This window comes from Pinus tabuliformis, chromosome 9 (assembly GCF_031772625.1).
Source record: "Pinus tabuliformis cultivar Carrire ecotype Pingquan chromosome 9, CPIR1, whole genome shotgun sequence".
Taxonomy (NCBI): Eukaryota; Viridiplantae; Streptophyta; class Pinopsida; order Pinales; family Pinaceae; genus Pinus; species Pinus tabuliformis.
The window spans coordinates 621289001-621310020 of record NC_142307.1 but is presented as its reverse complement, the minus strand read 5'-3'; the positions used below and the strand labels follow the sequence as shown (position 1 = coordinate 621310020).

Sequence of the window (21020 nt, the reverse complement as noted above, 5' to 3'; positions counted from 1 at the left end):
ATGCGATCTGTTCTCAACTTGACATGCTTACCATTCCCAGGGATACGATACAGATTTTGGGAGAAGAATCGCAATCCTTTGATACATAGTTGCCATAGCAGCGTGCTCCTTTTGCTGTTTGCGTTTTGTAGGTTTCTAAGTTTTGCTTTTGGTATATATTTTTGCCTCAATGTTTTGCTGACAGGGTGATTAGAGTCGCTGTGGAGCTTCATAGTATCTTGCATCCCAGAGTTGTATCGGTGAGGTCCGGATCGTGAATTTGAAGGCCGCCTTCTCTCATGGTTCTCTTTGTTATCTCCCATTTAACCAAATGGAATTTGTTCTGATTTCCTTTGCCTCCATGCCACAGAAAATCTCTCATGATTTTATTAATTTGCCCTGAAATTGACTTTGGTGCCATGAGGTATGATGCTTGATATATTAGCAGAGATGAAAGAACGGATTTTTTCGGAGTTAATTTGCCACCATGAGTTAGCCATTGACCTCCCCATGCAGCGATTTTGCCTTTGATTTTTGTTATTACTCTTTCCCACAGATTGACTCTGTTTGTGCCCAGTGTTAATGGCAGTCCAAGATAACTAATTTTGTCCCATTTTGAGTATCCGTAGAACCCCAAATTGCGAGCTATTTTTTGAGTTTCTTCCTCTTCTGCATTCCAACTATAGACTGCGCTTTTTCTTTCACTGATTAGTGCTCCAGTTGCTTTGCAGTAGGCTTGGAGAGTATTTTTGAATGTAGAGGCTATTCTGTTTGAAGCTCTGCCCAGCATGAGGGAATCATCTGCGAACAGGGCGTGATTTATTGCTTTGAGATCCTTAGTTATTTTCAAACCTGGGGCAGCTCCTGCTATCATGTTCTGCTCCAACTTTCTGCTCAACATATCCACCATTAAAATGTAAAGAAATGGAGAAAGAGGACATCCTTGCCTCAACCCCCTCGTGGCTTGGAAGAAATCAGTTGGCTTCCCATTTACCAAATGTGCAATCCTAGGACTTATGGTACAATATTGGATCAGTTTGACAAATTCTTGGTCGAATCCGAAGGAAAGTAGAACTTGATAGAGGAACGACAACTTTACTCTGTCGAATGCATTGGCCATGTCTAACTTGATTAGCATGCCTTTCTCATTTCTAAGGTTGCTGGAGTGCATGGATTCCTTAACTTGAATTACGTTATCCAGAATGTGTCTCCCATTGATGAAGCCTCCTTGCGAATCTGATATGAGTTTGTTTAGCAGTGGCTTTATTCTGTTTGCAAGGAGTTTTGCAACTATTTTGTATGAAGCATTGCATAAAGAGATTGGCCTAAACCTGTCAAAGGACGCAGGGTTTGACTCTTTTGGTATTAAAGCAAGGAATGTTGAGTTGGTGCTGCCACCCAGTTTTGCTTTCCGAAGGAATCCTTTTATCATTTGAATAAGATATGTTTTGATTATGTCCCAACATATCCTGTAGAAGAGAATGTTGAACCCATCTAGCCTAGGGGGTTTATCTGGATTCATGGACCAGATAGTTTTGCTGATTTCTTCTTCATTGGTTTGCTTCAACAATGCTGCATTGTCCTCTTTAGTGACCAGCGCCAGAATGTTCTTTAGGAATTCTTTGTTGTCTTCTTCATAGTCATCATTCTCTTTACTGTAAAGATGGTGGAAATGTAATGCAACAACATATTTTATTTGATCTATTCCTTTGCATGACCTCCCATCGGAGGTGGTGATCTCTGTGATGTGATTCCTAGAGAGACGGGCTCTACATTGTCGATGGAAATATGTTGTGTTTCTATCTCCGGCTTCCAGCCAAAGGCTCCGAGACTTTAATCTCCAATATTCTTTTTCATTTCTAAAGGAGAAAATGTTTTGCATTGGGCTTCTTGCTCCTTTTCTAGCTCTGTTTTAGTTATATCTTGTTATATACCTAGGGGGGATAATATGGGGTACCAAGGGAGGTACCCAAGGTAATAATGTAATAATGGGATGGGCCATAGTAATAAATAAGGTGGTTAACCCATATCATGTAAGGGACCACAAGTAGTTAATAATAATGTAATGGGCCCATGGTATTAGTTGATGGTATAAGGGAACCATGGTAATGACCCATGGTATTGTATGTATGAGGCCTATATAGAGGCTAGAGATTCCATGTCAAGGAGGATTGTGAAGGAATATAGTCAAGGATTATTGTATGAACAAGCATATGGCTTGTGGAGTGTTCTCCTTCCTTAAGGAGTGAATGTATGGTGTTGCCCTACCTTAAGGGTTTGATATCAATAAAGTGAATCATTTCTATCTATTTCGATCTTGTTCTTTCTTGGGTTATTTTCTATTCTCATATATTTTCGGATCAGATCTATAACAAGTGGTATCAGAGCACTTTCTTGGGCAAAAAAGTGGAGATTTTTTTTTTTTAATTTTTGCAGGATTTCGGGGGCGACGAGTTTGCAGATCAGATCTGTACGTTTTGGTGCAATATCTGCAAAATCTAATTGCAGATCTGGATTCTATGTGAAAAAATACCTTATTTCAAAAAAAAAAATCGGTCAAATCGGAGTCCGGATGAAGGAGATATCGCTGATTTAAAAATCAGTGGGGTCGCAGATAATATGTTCGGGCAGCGAGTTTGCGGCGCAGATCTGGATGTCCTGGTGCAAGATCTATAAAATATAATTACAGATCTGGATTCTTTGTGAAAAAATACCCAATTTCAAAAAAAAATCAGTCAAATCGGAGTCCGGATGAGGGAGATATCGCTAATTTAAAATCAGCTCTTTTTTGCAGAAATTTTGGTGACGGCGGGCGAGTTGTAGCGCAGATTTGAAATTCCAGTGCCCGGATCAAGATTTCTATCACATGGGAAGATGCAGAATGATTGCTCCATTTATGAAAACAGGTTATAATTGGGATTCTGAGCAATATTGATGGAATTGTGACCATTTCAAATTTTCGCCAATTTTTTTGTGATGGTGGGCCTAGATCTGAATTTGAGGGACTTGTATCCATGTGATGGCTCTCATCCAGCCAAATGGCTAGCACAAATGGAGAAATGTCTTAGATTGAATTACATCATGGATGATGAGACTCAGCTGAGTGTGGGAACAATGTGCTTGGACAATGAAAGATTGCAATGGTGGCAAGGGCATCAACGTTGCTATCGAAGGCCCTTGACTTGGGACAAATTCACAAAAGCTCTTATGGACCACTTTGACTGTAAAGTTAATCTTGTGGATAAGCTCACACAGACAGACACACAGCCTAACAAAGATTTTATTTTTACAGAAAAGAAGGAAACCAAGGAACCTAAATGGCTATTTTCTGCTGGTATCTCCTTATGCAGGTTCATGGATTGATTCAGAAGGAGAAAATCATTGTTTCTATAAATCCTAGTTGCAAGCATAATTTCATCAATGTTAATTTGGCAAACAAATTGCAAGTTCCAGCAAAACAAATTGAAAATACACAGGTTGATGATGAGGATGTTCAAATTTATAAGGATTTGAAGCTTTCTATGGATAAGTATGTGTTGCATGGTGATTTTTATACTTCAGAGATGGATAATATGGATGTTGTTTTGGGATATCCTTGGATGGAATCTGCGGGTACTATCAATATTAATTTGCAGAAGAAATTCCTAAAGCTCTGGTATAAAAAGAAGAAAATTACATTACATGATATTTCTATTAATAAACAGGTAGAGTCCAAGGAGGCTGAAGGAAAAGATGTTCCAGGGTCTGACATATTAGATGATGAGCCAGTGATGATAGACAATCAAACACAAACAGAGGCTAAAGCAGAAAAGGTTACAGGTGCTGATACATCAGAGGAGGGCTCAGTGGTTGAAGTCATATTGGAAAAGAAGACACCACAACAGGCACCACAGCAGGGTGAATTAAAGAAAAAGACACCGTGGGTTAAAACTTCAACATATCATCACCCACATCACCCCGTAAGAAAACAACCAACAAGATGGCAACCAATTAGCCACAAGGACAACAACCCCCATATGACGGATAGCGAGGAGCGAAGATTCACCTACTACACATCAACACAGAAGAGCTGCCATGGTCAACTTCCATCTCAAGCGAGCTAGGCACTAGCGAGATCGAGGGTTCACCTTTCTCTTGGATGGCTAGATGCACGTGCATGGTACCAGTGGACTACTCTTTTGAGTAGATCTTATTATTTGTGTTCTTCCCATGTTTCGGGGACGAAACATGCTAAGGGGGTGGAGTGTTATATATCTAGGGGGGATAATATGGGGTACCAAGGGAGGTACCCAAGGTAATAATGTAATAATGGGATGGGCCATAGTAATAAATAAGGTGGTTAACCCATATCATGTAAGGGACCACAAGTAGTTAATAATAATGTAATGGGCCCATGGTATTAGTTGATGGTATGAGGGAACCATGGTAATGACCCATGGTATTGTATGTATGAGGCTTATATAGAGGCTAGAGACTCCATGTCAAGGAGGATTGTGAAGGAATATAGTCAAGGATTATTGTATGAACAAGCATATGGCTTGTGGAGTGTTCTCCTTCCTTAAGGAGTGAATGTATGGTGTTTCCCTACCTTAAGGGTTTGATATCAATAAAGTGAATCATTTCTATCTATTTCGATCTTGTTCTTTCTTGGGTTATTTTCTATTCTCATATATTTTCGGATCAGATCTATAACATATCTATTGTATCCATTTCACTTTGAAGCTTTTCTAGGTGTTGCACTGACTCCATTCTTTGATCTTTGGGAATATTTGATGGGAGTTTACTCCATTCCTTGAGGGCCTTTTTTTATTTTAAATTTTTGTTTCCATACATAATTGGGGGAGCCATTGACTGAGGTGGACCATGCTAGTCAGATCGTTTCTGCAAAGCCACTCTTTCCATTCCATAATGGGCTGAATCTAAAAGGGATTGGGCCCAGATTTTCTTCCTCCTCTAACATTAGCTGGATGGGTTTGTGATCCGAGGTAAGCTTGGGAAGAATGGCTGATGAGATTAGCCTCCTTTCCATCAACATTGTGCTTTGAACCAAGAACCTGTCCAATCTGGTGGATATGTGGTCTTCCCTTATCCTATTATTGGTCTAGGTGTAGAGCCCTTTTCTTGGTTTAAAATCCAGTAGGTCCCATTGTTGTATCATGTCTTCTACTACATAGATCATCTGATCCTTGCTGGTCCTGCCCCCTCTCTTTTCTTTTTCATTCATCACTAGATTTAGATCTCCAGCTATGATTATGTTGTTTGGGGTATTCAGTTCCAAAAACTCATTTAATGTTTTCCAACAGTATTTCTTTTCAGAATACAATACCGGTACATATAAATTGAATAATGCAATGGTTAACTTACTTGCTATGTGCTTCAGCTCTGTGAAGCTCTAGTGTTGTGTGTTGTGGGAGTTGACAATCTTGAATTAGTCTCCCTTCCACAGGGTTGCTATTCCACCGGAAGAGCCTCTTGCGCTTATTTCTTTTCCTGCGTTCTTCTGCCATTTCTTTTTGCTGATCTCTAGAAGGACCTCCCCTTCTATCTTTGTCTCTTGGAGCATTAGGATGTCTGCTGGTTCCGCTTTCAGTAGATCTTTGACTGCTTCAATTTTCATCGGGTTCCCCAGCCCTCTACAGTTCCAAGAGACGATTTTCATTACTTACTGTTAGGGGTGGTTGGGCCTCCTCCTTTTGGTGGCCTTGTCCTTGTACTTCTGCTGATTGACATTTCTATAGTGGGTTGACTTCCTTGAGTCTTTTGCCTTTCAGCTTCTTCCTCCCTTGCTTCTCTGCGGGACTTTCTTCCTGCTCTTTTGGCAGGCCTTTCTAAGATCTCATCCTCCAATGAGCTTGGTGATTCATGTACTTTCTTTCTTGCTATGTCGGCATAAGAGGGGGAGGGGACTACTTCGGGGGTTCCCGTGTTTTTCCCTTGCTCCTCTGTTCCTTTCCCGTTAGGAGGGGATTTGGGTTGTTCACTGCAGTCCTTATTTACTTCCGGCTCTTCTACGACCTTACTGGGCTCTGCATATTGAGATCCTAATTTCGACATGGGGTTGGAGTTCCCATCTTTTTGTTCCTACCCCGTTGGCCTAGGGTTGTTTTCCTTTGTTATTCCTTTGCTTCTAGGTTTTGCTATCCCTGCTTTTTGCACTGTGGTCCATTGTTCTACTTTCTCGCTCTCTTCTACTTCCTTTTTTTTGCAATGTCTTGCGAAATGGCCGTAGCCATGACAGTGCCGACATATGAAGGGTAATTGCTCATAGTCTAGCTCCTGGATGTACGTCCAGTCTGCTGCAGTAAGTTTCATTGCCTCTGGCAGCCCTGTTTCCAGATCAACCTCCATGCAGATCCGTGCGCATGAGTACTGATCCTTTCGCACTGCTTGATCAATATACCATCCAAGCAAATTGCTGATAGCTTGCAGTGATTTTTAATTCTAGCAATGTAAAGGAAGATGAGGTAGGCGGACCCAAACTGGAACGGCAGACGACACATCCTGGGTTGGGTCGAAATCAGGGGTCCATTTGTTCAGGTATAAACCCTGAGGCCCCATGAAGTATGGGTCATTTCTGAAGATGAGATTTTTATCCTCAGAGCTTTCGAACACGAATACATAGAATCCTTTTCCTACAAAGTGGCTCTTGATTCCTTCTGATATGAGCGACGTCCAATTCCTCTGCACCCAAGCTTCAACGGATTTGGGAGAAGGCCAAAGCCTAGTAAACTATCCTATGAGCCCTCTGTCTGCAAGATTGACTGCTGATCTGCATGTTTCTGCAATTGGCAATTCCACGATTGGGATGCAGTCCAACTTTTTGACGAATTTCTGCTGAGTCTCGGACAGTGGTCTCTTGAGAGATCCGGCGATGAGCTTCTTGAATGCGAGGAGTTCGGGCAGGGGAGGGGAGGGATCGACACCCCCGCCGGCCTCCATTGGAGCTGCAAACCTGTGAAGAGGTCTCTGTGGCAGCGCTGTCTAGGTCACGGGCTGCGCAACACAGCACAACAAAAAAAGGAAATGTTAATTTTCTCTCAATCCTAATTATCTCTTTATCCATCTTTAACTTATAATGATAAATCAAATTTTCATTAAAATATTTTATTTCTATAAATTCTTGGTGAGATAAAATTAATTTCTTATTATTATTATTTTTTTAATTTTTAATTTTATTTAAAAATATATATTTTTGATTAAATAAAATTAAATTACTGTAGATAAACTTTTAAAGCTAAACTGTATAAACAAACTAAAATGGTCCAGAGAAACACTCTATCCATCTTCAAAACAAAAAAATTTATTAAATTAATCTTCCATTTCTTTAATTAAATAATTAAAAAATATCAATTCGATTTTAACTCTTCATACATCTTTTATACACCATAAAATGATAGAGAGTCATAAATAAATCAACGGTCGATATATTTCCTCATTAATTCTTCTTTGCCAACCCATATGTATAAGTTATAAAGATTTTCGTGATTAAAGTGACAAATATTCTATTTTAGTCCAACTTTGAAAAGTTGATGTACTTCTTTATGTTAAGTTATTTAAAGCATTTGCCTACTTCAATGTTTAAGGGAGGATTTTGTCATAGTAAATATTTCATTAAAATAAAATAATTTTTAATTAAAATTTATTAAAGATTTTATACAATAAAGTTAGATAAGTATTTATATTTTTATAATTTTTTTAATTTTAAAGGAATTTAGCCCTTTTTTTATTTTATAACTAGTTAGTGAATTTTGGGGTTTATGGTTTGTTTTTCTCGTAGTAAAATATTTAGGGCTTATGAACTATTCTCCCCGTAACTTTTTTGGGGTTTTTTGCATGTCTTTTTTGTAAATCACATCACAACTGCCCTGTTTTCCTAATAATTTTTTTTGGGGTCTATGGCGTTTCCCAATAAAATTTTTGGGGTCTATGGCCTGTCCTGTCTCTGTAAACGAGGCCGCAACTAAATTTTTTTGGGGTTTATGGCTTGTCTTCCTCTGCATAAACCAGGGCAAAATAAGGGAGACTCACATGAGATCACCATTTAAGCTACCCCTTGGACAAATTAGATAAGTATTTTATTTTAATAAAGATATAATTTTTTAAAGTATAATTAAATATGATTTTTTTGTTTTAATTATTTAGGATAAATATTTTGGTATACAAAAATGAGGTAAATATTTTATTAATAACCAACATAGATTTAATTTTAACTTTGGATTTACCAAGTCCAAGAGAGATATGATCTCTCAAAATGCAAATCTTTTTTTGAGTGCTAAACTTGAGGAAATGTTTGCATCTCCAAAGATTTGATTCCTCTAGACTTTTGGTAAATTTAGAGTTAAGTAAGATTGAAATATTTTATGTATGATTCACATTCTCCACATTAAAAATGTTAATCCACACCCTTTCATATTTGGAAGTAGAAAATCTCTCTCTATATAACTATTATTGTTATTAATAATTTTTAAAATGTTACATCTCTATCTACCTGTCTATCAATTTATATTTAGATATGTATACTTTGAATTATTTTTGTTTTTAATATTTTTTTTAAATGTCACATGTCTAATTCTATTAAACATTGAAAGAATTACAAATCTCTCTTAGCATTAGAAATAAGATATTAATAGAATATTTTTTTCATTTTTTTTATATATAAATATAAATTTGATATTAAAATCTTTTACTCTAAATAATTTCCTTTACCATTAATAGTTAGTTTGATAAACAATCTATTTCCCATTATATAAATTCAAATCCTATGTTCTAAACTTATACTATAATAATATTTTATAATTTTAAAATTAAAGTAAAATGAGATATGAAATTAGTGAATGAAATTTTTTGGTCTGTGAGATAGAAATTCTATCCACATATCAATTTGATATGAAATTAGTGAATGAAATTTTTTTGGTGTGTGAGATAGAAATTCTATCCACATATCAATTTGATTACTAAATTTATAAAGAGAAACTTTAAAATGTTATTACAAATATGAAATTGTTAAAATCCTTATTAAAAAATACTTTATTTTAGTAAAACCCTTACGTTTGTATGCCTCCTCTTGTGGAAGGTCAATGGTGAGGTTCTAATGGGATAAAGGAGCCATTGGTCGTTGTTGGCAGAAGGCATCATGGTTGGGTAATTGAATTTTTGTCCATGAATTTGGTAGGGTAGCTCTCCTACCACATCCAATTGAATTTCATTTCGTCAAGTTCTCACCAATGCATTTAGCAACTTCACCCTCCAAACCAGCCACAAAACAAATACACACCAACATTGCTTTACTCACACCGTAACAAAACCGATTTTCGATCTCCAATGGTCTGTCATACCCATTTAATGCTTCATTCACTCAAAGCCGCAGCACAGGCTTCACTCATCAATACGCCCACACTTACTCTGCTGCCAAACTTCACCAACAGGCAACCATTCATTCATTGAGGCCAACGCCCAACACTATATTTTGTGCTTCAGCCAATCCCTTGCAGTCATACCGATAACAGGGGATTGTGAAGATGAAGGTCTCCGTGGTATCTCGAAGTGGCAGAGAAATTATCAAGGGTGGCATCGATCTGAGTGATAATGTAAGTTACTTCGATTTGTTTGAAATTCTATATTGGATGAATACAATGTTGGTCCCTCGGCTATGGATTGCCTTCTGTCTGATATGGCTGATGGATTCACAAACTATTTTCTGCAAAACTATTTTTTCTTTTCCTTTTTTCGCCCGAAAGGAAGCATAGTTTATATATTTAGCTATCTCACTTCACAAATGGGTATATTAACTGGCAGCGTTTCTGAGAGATTCTCTTCTAATGGCTCACTTCAATGGGCTGATCTTATTGGTTGATTGCTAAGATGAATTTACATGTGTATCTGCAGGCCACTGTGGATGATCTGAAAGCCTCGATTCAACAAAGAGGTAACCAATTATTTTCTGTTTTCTGTGAACGGAATGAACTGTTTACTGTTCTGTTTTTGAATTAGGTTTATGTAGACTGGAAACTTGGCTCTGATTCCTTCTGGCTTTCATCATTTTATTTAACTTTTATGTGAAAGTGGTTTTTAGAAATACCTCTTGCGAATTAAGAAACTGCGTAAATATAGAGTTTGCATTTAAAAGATCAAGGCTAACAAAAATAGGTCCTCCTCTGCAATGCATAGGCTGTTTCAGTATGTGCATGTCGAGGATGAATGCATAAACAAATACAATTTAATGATATCTGGCATCGGATGATGACTTTATCACTATAGCACAAACCCATCTGAACCCAGGCCTGATGTGCACCTCGAGGTTGTGATATCACCACGGCACTAACCCTTCTAAACCCGGGTCTGATATGCACCTCTTGGGTCTGATATGCACCTCTTGATTGTGAAGCTTGAGGATGGGTATCTAAGGTTCATACACATAGCCGGCTTATCCGATCTATCTTACTACAGGTCTGATATGCACATCGAGGTTGTGATATTTCCATAGCATCAACCCATCTAAACCCGGGCTGATATCAATCTCTTGGTTGCGAAGCTTGAGGCTGGATATCTTAAAGTCACACACATGGCTGACATATCAACATTGAAACTCTGAGAGATGAATCCTCAACTTTTGCAGCCTCAGGGTGCATATGGGATCTGGGTCTAGATGGGTCTTTGCTAGTGTCCATTTTCAATGCACTGTTACACACTAAAAGCGTTGTGGATCCCCTCTGCCTGGCCTGTATAATCCACTGTGAACAATATCAGATAAAGACTTTGTGCAGATATGTAAAGTTCCACTGTAACTCTTGCATACTTAAGTATGGATTCTAGAGTAATTGGTTTTGTTGTTGGCTGTTTCTTTTGTAATTTCCATAATTTTTTTTTCAAAGCAGAATGTCAATATGTGAATGTGAGGTTCTGAAATCTTAGTTGAGTTTTTGATTCTCCTTTGCTTTTTTGACAGTCAAGAAATATTATACGGCCCGGCAGCGACTTACTCTGCCACAATCTGGAAAAGGGAAACCAGTTGTTCTGGAAAGAGGCAAGAGGCTCAAAGATTATTTTGAAAAAGATGAGGGAAAGTTAGTAGTAGTGTTCAAGGATTTAGGGCCACAGGTAGCCTACAGCACTCTTTTTTTCTGGGAATATGTCGGCCCTCTGTTCATTTATCCCATCTTCTATTACTTCCCTGTCTACAAGTACTTTGGATATCCTGCAGAAAGAGTTATACACCCAGTTCAGACATATGCAATGTACTATTGGTGCTTTCACTATGCCAAACGCATTTTAGAGACCTTTTTTATTCACAGGTTCAGCCATGCAACTTCACCACTCTCTAATGTGTTTAGAAACTGCTGTTACTACTGGACCTTTGGTGCAGTCATAGCTTATTTTGTCAACCATCCCCTCTACACCCCTGTGAGTGAGAAGCAAATGAAAATTGGGTTTGGGCTGGGGATTGTATGTCAGTTAGCAAACTTTTACTGCCATATTTTGTTGAGAAATCTCAGGAGCCCTGAAGGTAAAGGAGGATATCAAATTCCAAGTGGATTCCTGTTTAATATAGTCACATGTGCTAACTACACCACTGAGATCTATCAATGGTTGGGATTCAATATCGCAACACAGACAGTTGCTGGCTACACCTTTCTGGTTGTAGCAACCTTTATTATGACTAACTGGGCTCTTGCCAAGCACCGCCGTTTGAAGAAGGTGAGTCTCTTCTTTGTTAATACTTCAATCTACAATCAATTGCTTAAGATAAGTGTAACAACAAATTATGCTTTTACATATTCTTGCAGCTTCTGTATTCTAACTTCTGGATTAACCTGGCTTACAGTTGTTTGATGGCAAAGATGGCAGACCCAAATATCCAAGGCGATGGGTGATATTACCTCCTTTCCTATGAAAAGGATGCTTATTATATCTGGGGACACTTTCGTTGATTTCTATATTGAATTGTCAACAAAACTTGGGCCCTTTTCTGGTTCTACAATGTCTAAAATTTGGTGGCTTTAGCATGATCGGACGTTGTAATTGACTGTTTTGTGGCTGTAATTTATTTAATTGTGCTTGCTTAAGAAGCTAGTAGGAGTGAATTTCTCACCTGGGTATGTTCCCGGTATTTCAAATGGAGTATTTTTAATTACTATTTTTGCTGTTTTTTGAAGATCTGTTCTACATGTACCATCCTGGTACATGCTTTGCCATTTTCCCACATATAACTGCTGCTTGCATTAGTGTGATTACTTTTTCAAGTTTTTTGGGATATGACTGTTGCAACTTATTTCTTCCATGGATAATGATGACCGATTGAATTCCCGTAACTTTGCAGGGACTAGACCATTAAAAAAGAATGATAATTACGATTCCTATTTTTCTGTTACAGATAGACCCTAATTGCATATGTTTATCTTTAGTTCTCTTGATTATATGTTTTTTGTCCTATTCGCATATTATTTATGATTCCATGTATTATGAACTTTACCTTTGCAGAGAGAGAGGTAGCTTAGAATTATGATTCTGTCTGTCTGTGTTTTTTTATTGCAGATGTATCATTTTATCAGATTAGGAAAAACATTTTATATTGTCAAAAAAATCTCCAAAACTGGGCAGTTACATTTATATGTTACAGGGTTTTACAGATTTGCCCTTCTAATACTGTTTTCCTATCCCTGTTCACCTACGTGCTTTCTAAATCCCGCTTTGCAATTCTGTTTTTCATAACAAAAATCACAAAATTCAGCTGTCTGAGCTTTCCCATCTTGTACATAACACTACCTCAACGCTGCCTGGATACAGAGAAATTTACGAAATAATAAATACTAAACCCAGACACGCTACTGCAAACATACTCACAGATACCCAGTATGTACAAAAAGAACAGATACAGACTATTTTGCTTGAGTGGCCAATGACAAGATTCGCTTCCAAAGCTCAGACTCTAAAGAAAATTCTCTCCTAATGGCGTCAGATTATATAACTACTTCATTAGAGCCAGCTACTGAGGAAGAAACATGTTCAGGTGAGGAAATGCAAATACAGAATAGGGTCTTGTAGGCATTACACATGCTGAGCTACTGGTCACTCTAGAACTTCTGCTTTACATATTTGTTTTCAAGGCACATCCCTCCTCTGCAACCTCTGAAGATGGTAATCTGCGATTTCTGAAGACGGTGATACTGATACCTTGCATTGAGGCAAGTCACTTATTGGTTTCATCATCATGGCCCCCATCGTTCTGTTTTTCATATTTACCAAACCCTGAGCCCATCCAAGGTGTTTTTTCTTCTCAAGACGAGTTTCATCATCTGGAACAACATAAATGCTAACTGCAGCTAATCTTGATTTGGGATGATGTATAAACAGGTTCCCATGTATATCATCATGATTATGAATCTCTCCTATAAGCTCTTTAAAATTACCTGATGGACCAAATGCTATGTTATATCCCATTTTTGCACTGCCTTGGCATATGTTACTATTTTGTCTCATGTTATAGTAGTTTGCTTGCTATTGTATATTTTGTATATGTAACAACCCACTTTTGGAATGGAGGCTCAAGTGCGAAGGCCCCACTATGGGTTAATGTCACATGCCTTTAATTGCAGAATGACACCTTCTTGCCAAACCTATATACATGACTCACTTGGTGAGTTGGAGAAGAGCAACATGGAGTTGAACAGTATGCTTTTGTTGTTCATTGGATCTCCCTTATTTTTGCTTACTCATGGACAGCACCAAGTTGGTTGTGGCTTTTGGTTTATGAGGGGGTTTGTTCAGTGGTCCACGGGGAGAAGATGTGTCACTGCTATAGGTGGACTGTCCAAGGCTATGCCACCGAACATACAAGGGGAGGGTTGCACCTGAAATTGTAGCTGGTAGGGCTTTCTGCCATTGTGTAAGCCAAAATTTGCTCCTCCTTTGCTGATGGCTTGTCTTTACAAGGGGTTCAAATATTTTTATGAAAATATAGCCTTTCAAGCAAGCAGGATTGGGGTCTCTACCATTTATTTGGCTGCAATGCTATATTGTGCTGTTGATCTATTTTGGAGTTGGTTTTCATATTGCTGTTGCTGTTACTGAGAGTGTTTTCCCTTGTCATATCATGGCCCTCAGCATGCATGGAGACGGAGACTTCAGGATTCCTGGCTGGCAGGAGAAATTGTGCCTTAATAATTGGTCCCAACATCCTTCTGTGAAAATAATTATGTCTCTCTTATGAAAACTTTGTATTGTAGTTTACAGCAAAGTAGTTATAGTAATGGCACTAATGACTATGGTTACTCGTATATTCAGCTAAGGAATACATACATGTATTACTCACTAGTTTCTGGCTGTGCATATTTGTCTCTAGTATCTACTATTGTATTTGATGCTTTTCATCTACCTTTTAGCAGAAAGAGTGTTATCTGTTAGAAGAAAATATGATCGCTGTGAGGTTATTTTACCTCTGCATAAAAATTTACTTGGGAGGAATACAAATCCTTCATCAGATGGTATTGGTATTGGTGCCCTATTTACCCCATTCCCAAGGATTGGGTCCATTGGGATCAAGTACATTACAAAGTGGTATCAGAGCTCCCAGGTTCAATTGGATGGACCTCTGGGATGGTTGTTAACAGTCTGACAAAATTATTAGTTCAATTGGATGGACCTCTGGGATGGTTGTTAACAGTCTGACAAAATTATTAAATGAGTATTTAGTACTGGTTGCACAATGAATTGGATAAAATCTCAAAATAAAGTAGAAATACAGGACAAGATACCTAGCTGGAAAAGGTGTTATTCCTAGTACCTCGGATTTGGATTCTGATTGTTCTGCATTAACAACTGTTAAGAATCATTCCATTTTTGATACAACTGTTGTCCTTGCCATTCATGAAGTCTTGGAGGTTTCTCAGGTTTTGTAGTTTGGTTGGAGGCCCACTGAAAGTGTAGATGTTCTTGCTTTGATGGTTCTCTGTGGAATAGATCAATGCTTGACTGTTTCTCCCACAAGAATTTTGGATTTGGCTGGGCATGTAGTACTCTGTTATTTGGCAATGATTGGCGTTGGTGAGTGTGTTGATGACGAGGTCCCTGGTAGGAGTACTAATTCTTCTGCTGATATCGAAATTGTTGTAGATGATGCTGCTGCCTTTCAAAATTCTGTCACCGGAAATGTACATATTAATGAAGATAGGAATCAATAAACAAGAAGATTTTTATTTTTCCAAGAAAAAAGTGCATTTATATTCAAGATGAATAATAATACACCCAGCAGGTGCTTCAACACTCTTATCAGAGTAGTCCTTTCAGACACAAAAATAGTCTAAGAAACTCAAAACTTATACAATAACTAATAACTTTTTCAGCACATTGTTATGAACAAAGTTTGTACACTCCAGAGCATTTGGGATATGAAAATGTCTATTGAATATATATATATATATATAAAAGAATTTGATGATAATATTGTTACAAATTAGGGTCCATTTATATACCTAGGCAAGTGCCTCTTCATGAATGGTCATGTTTTTAGAGATATGCTTTTTTATACTAATCACTAATTAATCGATATATATATATATATATATATATATATATATATATATATATATATATACATCCTCTTTAGAAAAAATTTGTTTTCAAAGCTTATTATCACTAACAAGGTGTGCTTGTTGTTTTTCTATCTTGTAATCTATTTACGTTTTTCATAATTCTTTGAACTGTCATCTTGATTGATACAAGATGATAAGATCCACAAAGTTATAAACAAAATTGTCAAACCGATAAAATATTAGACCATCCTAAATCAATCTTCTATGTAATCTTGTGGTTAGTGGATACTTGAAATAAATATTTATTATAAGATTGAATTGCGTTGACATCAATAGGCTTTGGAATGTAAGTCAGTTGTTTCAATTCTAAGTGATATAGATATGCAGACTGATTGAGATGTTTACTCTTATGATTCGGATGCTGAGAAGGAGTTCTTGTGATTTGATTTTGCCTTATCATCTGTATGGTGATTTCTTGATTTACTTTAAGTACTGATGTTGAGTTGGTTATAGAATCTTTACTAGGATTTTTTGTCGTTTGAGCTGCAACATCTGAATATGTTCTTACTTAAATTGGTTTGTCATTTTCTTGATTTATGATATTAATTGAATCAATATTCGTTCATTTTTTTTCAATTTGGACTGCAACATTTGAAAAGTTCAATTTTGTCAAAAGTTCTTCAAACCTGTTCTCCAATAATTTCTTATCATTTTAAAGTTTTTTGATTTGCAAGAGTAGCTTTTGATTGTGATTCTTGATATGTGAAAGTTCGTTTCTTTTTGGATTGTTGACTTTATTTTTAGTTTCTTCATTTTTTGAACTTTTGATTTGTTCTAATAACCTTTGATTAAGATTCTTTAAGTATAAATTTTCCTCTTCTTGCTCTAAAAGGTGCTTCTTGAGTTCTTTCTTTGTAACCCTAGCCTTATTGACTTGTTCAAGTAATTTTTAACTGTGATTTTTGAGGTGTGAAATTTCTTTGTCCTTTTCTATCACTTCCTTATAATGCATATCTGCAAAATCTTTATATTTCTTTTGTGACACTTTCTTGTTTCGCTAAAGTTTGACTATTTTGTCTTCTCAAGTTTTCATATGTGAATTCTCTTGATCTTCCAACTGCGATTTCTCAGTACACTGGATTACATTCTTTTTAGGAGCAATGTTGGGTGTTCAACTTGTAAGTTGGATTCTATTTTATCCAATTGTTTATTAAAATCAGTGTTTTGCCACTTAAGTGTCACCATTAATGGTTTTATCCTTTCATACAACTTAACTTCTCCTTCTAAGGATTGTTTTTGTGTGTCACTTGATATTCAACTAAAGTAAAAGTTTTGTGACACTTGCATCATTCTAAATACATGAGAGATCCAATGAATTGCTTGTATAAGGTGGGGTCCACATCCTTTTCCATAGATGCATCTACCTTCCTCCAATTCATGATCATGGGTGTATACATGGCTCTGTAATCTTCCATCCTAAACCTTCTTAAGATCTCGATGCAATATTTCCCTTTCCAAAGGAAAATCTCTCCATCTGTCTGCAACACCTCCATTCTTAGAAAATAGTGCATAAGCCCCAAATCGTTCACCTCAAACTCTACTGCAATGTCCCTCCTGCACTCCTTTATGAGCCCTAGTGAGCATGTTAGAAACAAGTCGTCCACATATAGAACAAGAGAGAATCTCACCCACAACCACCAATAGTAGAGGTTTGCATCTGCTTCACTCTTCATGAAGCCCATGCCTTGCAAGTGTCTATCAATGCACTCATACCATGCCTTGAGAGCCTACTTGAGCCTGCACAAGGCTCTCTTCAACATGCACTCGTGGGTCTCTCTGTTGTGTACTACAAAACCCTTTGGTTGTTTTATGTATACGTCCCCTTCCACCTACCATTAAGGAATGTTGTCTTGACATTCATTTGATGGATCTGCGAACCCATATGTGCTACGAGTGAGATCACGACTCGTATAGAAGTATACTTGGCCACAGGAGAAACTGTTTCCTCGCAATCTATCCCCTCCTTCTGAGAGAACCCCTTTGCCACAGACCTCGCCTTGTATTTCTCGATGCTTCCATATGCACCATGCTTGATCTTAAAGATCCAACATGACAAAAACCATTGCCCTATTTATCGGTCTAGGCACAACCTCCCACACATCGTTATGCATGATTGAGGTATGCTCCTCAATCATCACATCTCACCACACCTGCTACTGTGTGGCTTCCTAATAGATGGAAGGATCATTACCTACTAACTAAGTAACCAACACCATATAGCCAATGTACCTGTTTGGTTGTCTCTATTGTCTACTTCCCATTGTAGGAGCTTCCACAAACTCTTGAGCAACCCCGAGCATTTGTTGAACCTCATGGTTCCTCCTACCAATTGTAGAGGATAGAATTTCAACTTCCATGTCCTCATGATGCATCTCTCCGATATGCTACATCTGCTGCTGCATACTTTAAGAACTCTCAAGAACCCATACACCAAAATCTATGCTTTTACTAGTGACTATACTCGTGCTTTGTTGACCTTGATCCTGCTGCTCAACTCTTGGAGCTTCTACTGGCTGCTCACTTTGAACATTTGCTGCTGGAAAATCTTTGGACCTCCTGTATGCCTTATCCTCCATGAACTTTACATCTCGCCTTACAATAATCCTCTTAGCCCCTGGAATGAATACCCGATATGCCTTTGAGGTCTCGTTGTACCCCACTAGTTATCCCCTCCCTGTAGTCTGATCCAACTTGAAACATGTATCTTCTAGAATGTGACAATATGCCAAACTATCAAATATCATGAAATGATTGACATTTGGTTTCTTCTCTGTGAATGCCTCCTCTTGTGTTATCTTGCCTAATGCCCAATGTAGAGCCTTGTTTTGTATATGAATTGTTGTACTACATGTCTCTTCCCATAAGTAACGTGGCATATCCTGGTCATACAACAAAGCTCTTGTTGCCTCTGATATAGAACAATTCTTCCTCTCAACAACCCCATTCTACCGTGGGTTGCAAGGAATTGCCCACCCTCTCTATATTTTTCTTCCCTAGTACAGAGCTCTTGGAACTCTTTCCCTGTGTACTCATCTCCATTGACTGACTAAAAAACCTTCACCTTCCTACCTATTGCATTCTCCACTAGAGCTTTAAACTCTTGAAAGCAACAAAAGACCTCATCCTTGGTCTTTAGGAAGTTTATCCAGATCTTCCTAGAGAAATCATTGATAAAAGTAACATAGTACTTGTATCCCATGAGAGACTTTGTTGACATCGGTCCACATATATTTGAATGTACTAGATCAAGAATAACCTGGTGTCACTCCATGGAAAAGCTACTTTCACAAACTTCCCCAACACACATCCCCTGCAAACATCAACATGCTCTGAGCTCACCTCTGGAACACTTGTCATTATCTCATGAAGCAATCTAAGTGCTTCATGATGGATATGGCCCATACTCCTATGTGGTATCTCTCCATGATCTCTAGGATAACTGCTGCTAACCAATTCCTTAAGAGTATCAAAATGCAACTTGTAAAGTTAGTTGCTCATGACTCTAATTGGTATGGGTGATTTCCAATCTCTATGCTTCATCAACGCTTGCACCCCTCTAAAGATTACATTGTACCCCTTCTCTTGAAGTATAGATACAAAATCAAATTCATTCCCAATCCTGGCACACAACAATATGAATCAGCTTGCCATTCTCTCTCTGAAATAGAACAACCCCTCTCCCAACTGGACTACACTTGGACTTGTTCCCCATCTGGATATGGAATCTGATGTCCTTCTCCTTGTAATTGGAGAAGTACTCCCTAACTCCTATCATATGCAATGTCACCCCACTATCTATATACCAAACACCTTGTGAGGTTGAGCTCGTTAGGCAAGCTATAAGTGCGAATTCTTGTTCCCTACTAGAGAGCTCATTTGCACTTGCTGAAGCTACTACCTACTTCTTTACCTTCTTTTTTCTCTTCTTTCTCTGTGGACAATTGTTGACATAGTGGAAAAACTCATGACAATCATAACCTTTGACCTTGGAAAGGTCCTTCTTCTCACCTTTTGGGTACAGTTCTTTGCTAAACCCCTTCATCACTCTCCCTTTCCCACTAGGGCCACATTTTCTTATTTCTCCTCACTTTTTTGAGTTTTACTGCTAGTATCACTGACAAAACTTAGTCTAAGATCCTCTTGAGTAAAATCGCTCCACATTTGATCCCAATTCGGTAAGGTGTCTCATCCATTGATGACTTGAAAAAGACATCCCATTGCTTAGTAAACCCATTTAGGGCTACTCACACTAGCTCATCATCATTTGGTTTATCTCCAACTACCACTAACTTGTCCCTAACAAGTTTGAGCCTAGTGAGGTAGCTAACAATGTCTTCACCCTTGTTCATCTTGGTGTTTCTTAGCTTCTCTCTAAGAATCAACTTCCTATTTGTGGCAGCATTTTGGTACAGATTTAAAACCTTGTCTCACATTTTCTTTGCTATATCTAACTTTGCGATATGTGGAACAGTGTGGTCCTTAATGCCATCAAGGATTATCCTCTTCTCTTTGGCATTTTCCTTCTCGTATGTTGTGAGATATGTTGGATTTGTAGGTGTGACTATCACACTGGTTGCATACTCATTGAGGCCATTCTCTTCAATCAACAAGGAAATTCTAGCTTTCTAGACACTAAAGTTTGAGGCTCCATCCACTCTATCTTGATCTCTTAAACCTGCTGAAAGAATTCAAACCGGATTTTATAAACCTTCGATTTTTCTCTTCTTGTGCATGCACAAATCCTCTTTTGCCCTCAAATCCACTCTGAAACCATGTTAAATTTTTAATATTGTTGCATTTACTGTTATTATTCACCTATCTTCAAAAAATAGATTATTTGCCTTTTGCATTTTATATGCGACAAACACTGAATAAAAACACTACTACAACTTCACTAAGATTAAATTACAGGAACTGAAAAAGATCTCACACACACAAATAATGAACACCAATATTTTTGGACAAATGTCCCTAGGAAAACCCTAGTGTGGGGAAAACTAGTTCTGTAGATAAGGGCTTATATTATTAATGCTTCTGCAAATCAAGGATTACATCAATTTCTTTCCTGACATTGAACAACTCCAACAATATTTTTCCTTCACTTATATTGACAAAATCGATTTGGAATTCCACGTTTTCCTTCTTGAAAGTAACTTGACCCTCTTTGTGCAACTCGCATCTCCTCTGACAACTCGCACTGGTAGAGTGGAAATGTGCACAACCTCTTTTTGGAACTCGATCAGCCTTCGGAAAATTGTTTTGACAAACATATTGTCTCCAACAACACGCTAAAACCACTAGCACTTCCTATGGCAACTATCACCAGAAATTGGAAATCGATCTATAACTTTATCAACCCACACTAGGTAAACTGCCAATTCACACTAGCTGAATCAACCTCCCTCTTGCAGAATAATTTGGCTTCCTTCCTTCTCATAGAATACTGGAATATGT

General features: G+C 37.8%; 2 protein-coding genes across 2 annotated transcripts; one reads left to right on the top strand and one right to left on the bottom strand.

Annotated features, from left to right (window-relative positions):
• Positions 1 to 208: 208 nt before the first annotated feature.
• Positions 209 to 889, bottom strand: LOC149150123 (uncharacterized). Its single transcript, XM_089442711.1, has one exon. It carries the CDS (start codon positions 887 to 889, stop codon positions 209 to 211), a length of 681 nt encoding a protein of 226 aa, XP_089298837.1.
• An 8230-nt stretch (positions 890 to 9119) lies between these two features.
• Positions 9120 to 12130, top strand: CER10 (3-oxo-5-alpha-steroid 4-dehydrogenase family protein). The gene is made up of 4 exons (XM_089438295.1): positions 9120 to 9566; positions 9865 to 9904; positions 10925 to 11673; positions 11801 to 12130. Exons 1-4 carry the CDS (start codon positions 9498 to 9500, stop codon positions 11867 to 11869), a joined length of 927 nt encoding a protein of 308 aa, XP_089294421.1. The 5' UTR covers positions 9120 to 9497; the 3' UTR covers positions 11870 to 12130.
• The last annotated feature ends 8890 nt before the right edge of the window (positions 12131 to 21020 follow it).

Excerpts from the sequence above, each read along its gene's own strand:
- LOC149150123 (XM_089442711.1), bottom strand. The coding sequence starts at position 889 with ATGGTGGATATGTTGAGCAGAAAGTTGGAGCAGAACATGATAGCAGGA.
- CER10 (XM_089438295.1), top strand. The coding sequence starts at position 9,498 with ATGAAGGTCTCCGTGGTATCTCGAAGTGGCAGAGAAATTATCAAGGGT. Across the intron at positions 9,567-9,864 it reads GCATCGATCTGAGTGATAAT|GCCACTGTGGATGATCTGAA; the intron begins GTAAGTTACTTC and ends GTGTATCTGCAG. Across the intron at positions 9,905-10,924 it reads AGCCTCGATTCAACAAAGAG|TCAAGAAATATTATACGGCC; the intron begins GTAACCAATTAT and ends CTTTTTTGACAG.